Consider the following 11116-nt stretch of genomic DNA (forward strand, 5'->3'; position numbering starts at 1 on the left):
AAGTAACACTGTGTGAAGTAGATCAATTAGAAATATGATGGATCATTTTATGTTACTTGGAAATGAGAACAGTGAGTCACAGTTGCCACAGGATGTTCTATTCCTTTGATGTTCCGTGGAAAATGTAGCCAAATCCATATTCCTATGGGAAAGTATATTTACCACTTAAAGGGAAAATCTGAGTGCTAATTTGTGGACCTTGTGTTTACTGACAGGCTCTTTTGGGCTGTAGGGCTTCCCTGGTGGCTGAGAGAGTAAAGAGTCGGCCTGCAATGCGGGAAACCTGGGTTTGATCCCTGAGTTGGGAAGATACCCTGGAGAAGGAAATGGCAGCCCACAACAGTGCTCTTGTCTGGAAGATTCCATGGATGGAGGAGCCTGGTAGGCTACAGTCCATGGGGTTGCAGAAGATCGGACCGGACTGAGCGACTTCACTTTCTTTTTGGGGTGGATGTAATTTCTGAGCATTTTGACTCCCTGGTCTTGGTAGTTTCTCCACTAGAGGGCAGCCGTTTACCACAGTACCTCTTGCACTCATAGGGACTCTTCATACTTGACTCTCAATGGCACTCAGTAACTCACCTGGAAGTTAAACAGGTTGCATCAGAATGTCCCAGCATTTGCAGTAGTGATTCTATCACTAGTTTTCGATATGATGTTGAGACTACTGGAGACTACTGGGGTGGGTAGCCTATCCCTTCGCTAGCGGATCTTACCGACTGAGAAATCGCACAGGGGTCTCCTGCATTAGCTATCAGGGAAGTCCCTTGGTATAGAAAGCTACTTTTAAACACTGAAATAGTAGTAATGAATGAAATACCATTATTTGAATATATTGAAAAATCTGATGCCTGAATCATCTTGAAAAATCTGATGCCTGAATCATCTTGAGATCAAGCTCAAAGACCCAGTTATTTTATGCAAAAAGATAAGCCCTATACAAATAGGCCTCCTACTCCATGGAAGCGTAATCAGCTACTATCTTGAGTTACTCAGAGTTTTGTATCAGTTGAGAGACTTTCTGACCAAGTATAAGAGAAACACGATAGCATTAAAATGAACAGCTTCAGACTCTCCATTTACATGTGATGAAACTATAAACAAGAAATGAAGACAAAACAAATGCTTTTAAACCAAACTTACCATCAGTTTTTTATAGTCCTTACAGGTCAGGAAGCAACAGTTAGAACTGGACGTGGAACGACAGACTGGTTTCAAATAGGAAAAGGAATATGTCAAGGCTGTATATTGTTACCCTGCTTATTTAACTTATATGCAGAGTACATCATGAGAAATGCTGGGCTGGAAGAAGCACAACCTGCAATCAAGATTGCCGGGAGAAATATCAATCACCTCAGATATGCAGATGACACCACCCTTATGGCAGAAAGTGAAGAGGAACTAAAAAGCCTCTTGATGAAAGTGAAAGAGGAGAGTGAAAAAGTTGGCTTAAAGCTCAACATTCAGAAAATGAAGATCATGGCATCTGGTCCCATCACTTCATGGGAAATAGATGGGGAAACAGTGTCAGATTTCATTTTTCTGGGCTCCAAAATCACTGCAGATGGTGATTGCAGCCCTGAAATTAAAAGACGCTTACTCCTTGGAAGAAAAGGTATGACCAACCTAGATACATATTCAAAGGCAGAGACATTGCTTTGCCGACTAAGGTCCATCTAGTCAAGGCTATGGTTTTTCCAGTAGTCATGTATGGATGTGAGAGTTGGACTGTGAAGAAGGCTGAGCGCCAAAGAATTGATGCTTTTGAACTGTGGTGTTGGAGAAGACTCTTGAGAGTCCCTTGGACTGCAAGGAGATCCAACCAATCCATTCTGAAGGAGATCAGCCCTGGGATTTCTTTGGAAGGAATGATGCTAAAGGTGAAACTCCAGTACTTTGGCCACCTCATGCGAAGAGTTGAGTCACTGGAAAAGACTCTGATGCTGGGAGGGTTTGGGGGCAGGAGGAGAAGGGGATGACCAAGGATGAGATGGCTGGATGGCACCAGTGACTCGATGGACGTGAGTCTAAGTGAACTCCGGGAGTTGGTGATGGACAGGGAGGCCTGGCGTGCTGAAATTCATTGGGTCGCAAAGAGTCGGACACGACTGAGTGACTGAACTGAACTGAACCCTCAAGTAACTAAGCAAGCAAGTAAGTAAAGATCTCAAAGTTATAAAAAGAGGCAGGATTATTTAAGGGAGACTTTTTTTCCCCCAAAATAAGATAACTCTTTTTTTACTTTTCATGATCAATTCAAATACTTTTCTGTGTTAATAGTGTTAAAATGATAGAATGTTTAACATTTTTATATTTGACCTTTGTAATATGTCTTTAAAATTTTTTGTATTTGAAATCCATTAAAGATTTAGTTTGTTCTTTAAAAGTTTTGTACATGGTCTGCACTCCTTAAAATACTAGTTATTATATGTGTTTCTGTATTATGCAAAATGGATGCCAAAATAGTGTTGTCTTTGTGGTATTACTGCAGTCACTTTCTTTGACTTGGATGAGCAGTCACTTAACCTTGTTGGGTATGTTATAGCACAGATGCGACAGGCATAATCACCTCAACTGGACTGTTCTAACACTGGGACACCATTAAACTGCCCAGGATTGCTTGTGTCTGATTGTGTCTGAAGGATGAGGGTGCACCATATGGGCTCAGTGAGTATTACAGCTTAACAGACCCTGGCTGCATTTCAGCTGCTTGCCTGTCTTGTGGAAACTTGGGACCTCCCTCTGGCTCTCTTAAAGAAATGAGAAGCCATTGGAGCCTCTCGGGTACTTGGAGATTACATGTAGGCAGGGCCTAACCCACTCCCTGGCATCTATACTTCTGGGGAGACTATGCTAATAGGCTATTTGAGGATTAAAAAAGAGTACGGGCCTTAACACATGTCCTGCGTCATGCATTTTAGGTGCTTTTCCACCACGTGTATGGTCGAAAGATGGGCTGGTAGTTCTTTACCTGCTTTAAAGAATCTGGCATTTTCAGTTTTGGAACACAGTCATGCTTTACTGTCCAGTACAATAGCCAACAGCTAAATGTGTCTATTAGCATTAAAATATGGGAAGTGTAGTTGAGAAATTCAAATTTTATTTTAAGTAATGTGGCTAGTTGGGGCTTCCCAGGTAGCTCAAGGGTAAAAAACTGCTTGGCAAGCAGGAGCCTCGGATTCAGTCCCTGGGTTGGGAAGATCCCCTGAAGAAAGAAATGGTATTCTTGCCTGTAAAATACCATGGACAGAGGAGTCTGGTGGGCTACAGTCTGTGGGGTCGCACAGTCGGACATAGTGACAAAACACGTGGCTAGTGACTGCCTTAGTGGATGGCACAGATAGAGATCATTTGCATCATCTCAGGAAATTCAGTTTTACAGGCTGTTCTGAGAGTTTTCAAGCTTAATTGATCCCAGCCCCCCGGAAGTCAATTTTGATCTTAAGTTAAAATCTGATTTAGTATTATTTACTAGATGGCTGAATGGAAGCAAAACTGCCAAAGACGGTTAATTTTATAAATCTGGGAAAATGGACCTTGTGTGGTTGCATGAGACGCCCTTGTCTTTTGGCCTCCCCACCTGTGATCCCCAGTGGCAGGCCCGCCCGTGCTGAGCGGCAGTCGTACCTGGGGCAGGATCTCCTGGGCCAGTGCTTGTGCCCGGTGGTAGGCAGCATTGCCCTCCTCGTTCTGGGCCACAGCGTGGTTCACCAGCCCCAGAGCCTGGGCCTGCGCCCCACTCAGTCGGCGGCCTGTGAAGATGAGCTCCTTCGCCAGGGCCACCCCCAGGCATCGAGGCAGCCTCTGAGTCCCTCCTGCCAGGATGGAGTAGGGATGGTGAATCCTCATGGAATGTGGGGGCCCAGGGGAGGCCCTGGCTGGGAGTCAGCCAAGACCCCTCAGAGGACAAGATTGGGTTAAGCTGGTGGGGGAGAGCCCAGGACGTAGGGCAAAAGAGGGAAGTAGGGAATTGTGCTGGATAGAGTGAACAGGTAGAGGATGGATGGTGTGTGTTGAGATTACCTGCTCCTGGGAGGAGCCCTCGGGTGGCCTCGATCAGTCCCATGACAGCCAAAGAAGCTGCTTAGACAAAACAGAGTGAAGCCCCCACCCTGTCTTCCAGCTCCAATTCCAGAGGAGAGGAGACGCTGTCTGCGGGCTCTGCTTACCCCTCCAACAGATCACTTCCCTCATGGTGTGGCCACAGCCAGACTCCTCCAGTAGCTGCCTTTGGAAGAGCCCTAGCCTGGAAGTCAGGAGTCCCAATACTCACCCTACCTCTACAACTCACTGAGCAACTCTCTTAGCCTTTCTGAGCCTCATGGACGGGGGAAAAAATTGATAACCTCTCTTTTACCTGCTTTATAGAGCTGTTTAGGATCAAGTGAGGTCATGGTGCTTGGAACAAGGAAGGGTTCCTGGATGGTGCCCGGTACCTATTTGTAAGTTAATGGATTATCTGTCTCATGCATCCTTAGCTCAAGTGTAGTTTAGAGCATCAGTGACCCCTGCTTCCACCAGTTTTCCTCCCAGCTTTTTGTCAGCCTGAAATTTTCCTGTATTCTGATCCACATCCTCCTTTTGCAGTTGTACTTCTTAAGAGAGGCCCTCCTTGAGTGTCCCACCCCACAGGCTTCTTCTGAATTCCCTCAACACCCTCCCTGTGAACCATGCAGTATGGAAGGGAAGGGTTTACATTCACCTCCTACCCACCAACCCCTTCAAGTTAGCTTTCCTAAACATAGGCAGGTGAGGACCAGAGTTGGTGCTATGACCTGACCTGGTATTTGATGGCTTCTCTTTGTTATGCTTCATATGGATATAAAGTCCCTCTATGCCTGGGGCTACATGTTAAAAAAAAGATGAACGTTCTTGCTTTGGCAGGAGAAAGTGTGGCACCATTATGGCACTCAGATCTTCTCTGATTGGCTCTAAAGAGGGCACACCTAACCACCAAGTCAGCAAGGTTAAAAGCAATCAATTATCTTCATCCTCCCTGCCCTCCACATTTTGAAGTTCAATCTCTATGAGCTACTGATGCAAACCTCTGTGGACTCTGATAGAGCTACTGTAGGGCACTGCTCCTGGCCAGTCATGCTGTGATGAACTGGGCATGTAACAGACTGCCCTCATGGCTCACCTTTGTTCACAGCATGATCGATACAGCCGGCTTGGACAGAACTGGAAGACTGAGTAGTTACCTTTGTCCCCAACCTTCGCTCTCTATGTTCTTTCTAGTTGTGTCAGCAGTTGGCCCGGGGTTGGTACAAACAGTCCTGAGCTGAGGGCAGCCGACTCTGAGAAGGGACGAGTCCTGTAGCAGTCAGGGGCTGGGCAGTGGGTGGGGAACCGCTACTGCCTGAATTCCTTGGCTCCCACTTTGCCTTTAGTTGTGGGGTTTGTTGGAAAGCTGAGAGCAGTGGCCGACTGCAGAACCCCCAGAATTAGCTGGTTTCATTCACTCTTCCCTCCCACCCTTCCACACCTCTCCCTGTACCGGGTACCTGCCACTCGGAGGTCACAGGCCAGGGCAAGTTCCAGGCCTCCACCCAAGGCAAACCCATCCATAGCTACAATGGTGGGTGCAGGGAATGCTGCTGTGGAGACAAAGGAGGGCTCAGCCTGTGAGGCCCTGGTAGGACCAGGACAGTGTCTCAGGGTAGGAGACGGTTCTGATAGATGGCGTCATTGGTCCCAAGTTTGGGGAGCTTACCTGGTACCTCAGCCAGGTTATCTTAGCAGTTAGTTTTCCCACTGGGGAAAGTTGTGGGATCAACTGGGGAATGGGAATGGGGAGATGGATGGGCAGGGTGATGCCTGGTCAGGCCCACCCTCCTGTGGGCTTCCCTGGGACCCACCTTTTTGCTCACCCTTCTCATTCTGTGTGTTGGGAACAGAATTGAATCTAACATGGGGAAGGGAGACGGGCAAACAGGTGATGATGACCCAGGGTGATCAGTGAACTGAGAAAGGAAGCTTGGATGATGGGCCAGAGTTGGCTTCCTGGAGGAGGAGGCACTGGTGGTCTTAAAGAATGCATAAACAGTTCAGATGGCCTAGGAGGGATATTCCAGAAAAAGGAACAATCATTTGTCAAAGCCTGCAAGTATGCTTGCTGAAAGTTGACTCTGGAATGGCCAGGCTTGTACCCTGAGGGCACAGGGGCTGGGGGTCAGAACCAGCAGGGCACTAATGCTGGGGAGCCAGTGCCCTTTGGATCCTCATGACACCCTCCTCCTTGTAGAATTCCTTATCCCTGCCCCCTCTCCTGGGAGAATCATTTCTCCACAGAGTTCACAACAGAAACCATTCTGTCTTTAGAGTATGGTAGATTGGGTGAGGCTGGGATCAGCAGGACCCCTGAATGCCCTCCTCTCCCCACTTCAGAACCTTCACCAATCTCAGTCATCAGGCCTCGGAGCCGCTGGACAAAGAGCCCCACCTCACAACAGAAACCATTCTGTCTTTAGAGTATGGTAGATTGGGTGAGGCTGGGATCAGCAGGACCCCTGAATGCCCTCCTCCTCCCCACTCCAGAACCCTCACCAATCTCAGTCATCAGGCCTCGGAGCCGCTGGACAAAGAGCCCCACTTCTGCCTCACTCATCTGCTCCCGCTCCTTCAGGTCTGCACCTGCAGATGCAAGGGGGACAGCCATTGGGAAATGACCTGGTACTGAATCCCAGGCTGTCAAAGGATCCAGCAATGGAAACCTGAAGAGAAGCAGCCAGAGAGGAAAGAGAAACACCAGGAAAACTCGGTCAGGGAAGCCAGGGAGGGAGGAGGAGTTCAAAAAAGAATAGATGCAAAACCAAAAAGATAAATTAGATTCATCACAATTAAAAACTAATGCATCAGAAGAGATTATCAAGAGAGTAAAAACCCATGAATGGAAGGAAATACTGGCAAATCATACATCTGGTAAGGAACTGATATCTAGGCTATGTAAAGGTTTCCGACAACCAAATACAAAGGACTTCCCTGGGGGTCCAGTGGTTTAAGACTCCATGCTTCCACTGCAGGGGGCACGGTTCGATCCCCGTTTGGGGAACTAAGATTATGCAAGCTGTGCAGAGTGGTCAAAAAAAAAAAACTCACAAATGACTTGAATGGACATTTCTTCAAGGAAAATAAGCCAGTGGGATTTCCCAGCTAGTCTAGTTGCTAAGATTCTGGCTTTCTATTGCAGGTGGCCTGAGTTCGATCCCTAGTTGGAGAACTAAAGCTCTCATGCCAGAACTAAGAGGTGGCATGTCATAATGAAGATTGAAGATTCTGCATCCCTCAACGAAGACCCAGTGCAGCCCAATAAATATTTAAAAAAGAAGATAAGGCAGTAAGCACTGGAAAATGTGTTCAGCATCATTGGGGAAATGCAAATAAAAACCACAATAGGATACCACTTTTTACCCATTCAGATGGGATAAACAATAAACATAAAAAGTGTTGACATTGGAGTGGAGAACTCTGATGTACTGCTGGTAGGAATGTAGAATGATACAGCTGCTGTGAAAAATATTTTGGTGCTTCCTCCAAAAGTTCAAAGTAGGATTACTACATGGTCCAGCCACTTTACTCCTAAGTATATACCCCAAAGAACTGAAAGCAAGGACTCAAGCAGATACGTGCACACCAATGTTCATAGCAGTATTAATCACAATAGCCAAAATGTGGGAACCACCCAAGTCCATCAACAGATGGATTTTAAAAATGTGGAATATATATGTGAAAAGGAATATTATTCACTTTTAAAAAGGATAGAAATTCTGCAATATGCTACAACATGGATGAACATGAAGTAAATGATGATAAGTGAAATAAGCAAGCCACGAAAGGACAAACATATGATTCTACTTGTAAGAAACAGAGTAGACAAATTCATAAAGATAGAAAGCAGAATGGAGGTTACTGGGTGTTAGGGAAATGCAGAGGAATTGCTTAATGAGTATACAGTTTATTGAGATGATGAAATAGTTTTTGAAATGGATAGTGGTGATTGTTGAATAACGTTGTGAATGTACTTGCTGCTGCTGCCGCCAAGTCGCTTCAGTCGTGTCCAACTCTGTGTGACCCCATAGACGGCAGCCCACGAGGCTCCCCCTCCCTGGAATTCTCCAGGCAAGAACACTGGAATAGGTTGCCATTGCCTTCTCCAATGCATGAAAGTGAAAACTGAAAGTGAAGTTGCTCAGTCTTGTCCAACCCTCAGCAACCCCATGGACTGTAGCCTACCAGGTCCCTCTGTCCATGGGATTTTCCAGGCAAGAGTACTGGATTGGGTTGCCATTGCCGTCTCCGGTGACTGTACTTAATACCAGTGGATTTTACACTTACAAGTGATTAAAATATAAATTTTGTGTAATGTATATATTTGTGACAACTCAAAAAATACATTAAATAGTAATAAAATTTTATTAATTATTTTTTCCTGTTTTATTGAGAAATAATTGGCATACATCAGGTATAATTATTTTTTAAAAGAAGGGCTTGGTGGAAGAGGCTGAAGGTCAAGGAAGATGAGGAGTGGGTGCAGGGGACAGTGGCATGGGGGCGGGCAGGGTCCTTGGTGAGAGTAGTGCCAGTGGAGGGTCACTGAAGGCCAGATAGCTGGAGCCTGAGGCAGTAGTAAGAGGTGAACATACTGTCTGCAAGTCCTAGATTATGGGAAAGTCAGTTGGTAGAGCCCTTGGGAGTCTGATTAGTCCTAACCCCTCAGTGACAGATCAGGAAACTGAGGCCCAGAGAGAGACAGGGACTAGCCCAGAATTCCAGAGCAAATTAGGGGCAGATTCAGACCTCCTGCACGCCCCCTACTTTCCTGTCGTTCGCTGTGGGGGTGAGGAGCGGGGCTAACAGTCACAAAGTGACTATGATGGAAGACGTCAGACCATGGGGGAGCCAAAGGAAGAGGCCGGAGTCGGAGTAGGGCCTTGATCAGGGCAGTGGGGTCAGGCAGACTGGTCCGCATACTTCCCTTGCCACCTCCCTCCGCAGGCTGCTCACCGGGATCCTGACCATTGAGGCCTGGGGACTGAGCCACATGCCCTTGAAACTGCCTAAGAATCACTCGCTTCCCAGCCTCGCCCTCCGCAGCCTCTTCCCGTCTCCCCAGTGCCCCCTCCACAGCCAGCCCAGAGTCAGTTCTTAGCTCAATTCTCATTCGCTTGCTTCTTGTGGGCCTGGGATGCGGCATTTCTCATCTCAGAAAGGAAGTCCATGGTGCTTGCCCTGTTGTGAGGACCAAATGGTGCAGAGACGTGGAAGAGCCTCGTTGACAGGGACTGAAAGCTTGTGGGTGGGCAAAGCGGCAGTAAGCCAGTCCGATCTTGGCCACAGACCTGGTGAGTGTCGTTGGACTCCGTTTTCTCATTTCCTCAATGAAGGGTCAGAATGGAAAGAACAGGGATTTGGGAGTCAGAGAGGTCAAGTTCTAACTGAATTCTCACTAGCTGTGTTGCTCTAAGCAAGGAATTTCACCTCTGAGTTCACATCTTTAAAATGGGAATGAGCCCTGTGCTGTGTGCTAAGTCGCTTCAGTCATGTCTGACTCTTTGTGACCCTATGGACTATAGCTCACCAGGCTCCTCTGTCAATAGGGATTCTGCAGGCAAGAACACTGGAGAGGGTTATAATTTTCTCCTCCAGGGGATGTACCCAACACGGGATTGAACCCGTGTCTCCTGTGTCACCAAGCAGGTTCATTAGCAATAGCTAATGGGAAGCCCTGAGTCCTGTGCTACAAATGACCTAAAGTGAAGTCTCTCAGTCATGTCCGACTCTTTGCGACCCATGGACTGTAGCCCACCAAGCTCCTCCATCCATGGGATTCTCCAGGCAACAGTACTGGAGTGGGTTGCCGTTTCCTTCTCCAGGGGATCTTCCTGACCCAGGGGTCAAACCCAGGTCTCCCACATTGCAGGCAGACACTTTAACCTCTGCACCACCAGGGAAGCCCTTAAATATAAGAATACAGTCTCTCAGAAAACCTCCTATAGAGACACAGAACTTCAGAGCCAAGTACTAACATCAAAGATTTCAAGGGAGGAAAGGAAACCAGGTTGAAAGAAGAGGGAGGAGGCGGGAGAGGGGGGCGAAAGGGGTGGCCTTACAGACGTCTCCTGCCACCTACAGATGCCCAGGCATTATGGGACTTTTCCCTGGGCCTCCAGAGAAGGGAGGACTGGAACTCGGCCCTACCAGAAATCAGACCAGAACCAGAATTCGAGTTCTCTGCCAAGAGGAGGTGATCAGTCTCCCATCCTCAGCTCAGGCTGAGGGCCCTTCGACCAGATTCCTGCGTCCAGGACCGGGGGACTAGAAAAACAGGGAAGGATAGGATGGGTTAAGGAGAGGAAAGAGAGAGGGAAGGGAGAGAGGTCAATAACGGCTCTTGTTCATTACCGGTCAGGGCACTCTGGCCAGTTGTCCGTGTCAGGAGGAGACCAGGGACAAAAGGGTCCCAGTTGCGGCCGCTGGGTCTGGTCCATGGGCAGGCAAGCTGGCCCCTGAGTACCCCGAGTGGTTAGGATGTCAGTCTCAGTGAAGAAGAGTCCCGCCAGAGTCGCCATTTGTTGCAGGAAGAGGGACCCCTTCCAGGGCCCGAAACTGGCTCTTGTCTAACACTTGGAAATGAATTGTCCAAGGAGGCACATGTGCTGACAAAGCAAGAGATTTTATTGGGAAAGGGCGCCCGGGTGGAGAGCAGCAGGGTAAGGGAACCCAGGAGACCTAAATATTCCCTAAATGCAGGCTGGTGGGAGCCCTGGGTTGGAGGCAAGGAAGGAAACCCACCTGCACAGAACACACCCTTCACTCCACTCCTGAAGATCAGGACACGCACTTGCCGGTCCTCCCGAAGCTGGGCCAGAGCTTCCAGCAGCTGCAGAGGAGACCCGATCAGATACCTCCCAGCTCAGCCCCAGCCCACCCTGGTGCCCCCCCGCTTACTCACCTGACTGACGAAGACGTTCCCCAGGGCATTGCGGGCACTCGGTCTGTTCATCAGAATCTCAGCAATTCCTGCAGGGGACAGGGCAGTGTCGGGTGAGCCAGCTGCCCTGCTCACTCCTGGGCTGGGGCCTGGGATCTGGGCAGCCTCTACCCTTGATGAGCAGTG

General features: G+C 48.1%; 1 protein-coding gene across 1 annotated transcript; it reads right to left on the bottom strand.

The window, feature by feature from the left end:
* Nucleotides 1-2348: 2348 nt before the first annotated feature.
* Nucleotides 2349-11116, bottom strand: LOC101116196 (enoyl-CoA hydratase domain-containing protein 2, mitochondrial-like). Its single transcript, XM_060409348.1, has 5 exons — nt 10952-11116; nt 10792-10879; nt 6547-6633; nt 4024-4080; nt 2349-3815 (listed from the first exon to the last, which is right to left on the bottom strand). The coding sequence occupies exons 1-5, from the start codon at nt 11000-11002 to the stop codon at nt 3472-3474; spliced, it is 627 nt and encodes a 208-aa protein (XP_060265331.1). The 5' UTR covers nt 11003-11116; the 3' UTR covers nt 2349-3471.

Source organism: Ovis aries, chromosome 1 (assembly GCF_016772045.2).
Source record: "Ovis aries strain OAR_USU_Benz2616 breed Rambouillet chromosome 1, ARS-UI_Ramb_v3.0, whole genome shotgun sequence".
Taxonomy (NCBI): Eukaryota; Metazoa; Chordata; class Mammalia; order Artiodactyla; family Bovidae; genus Ovis; species Ovis aries.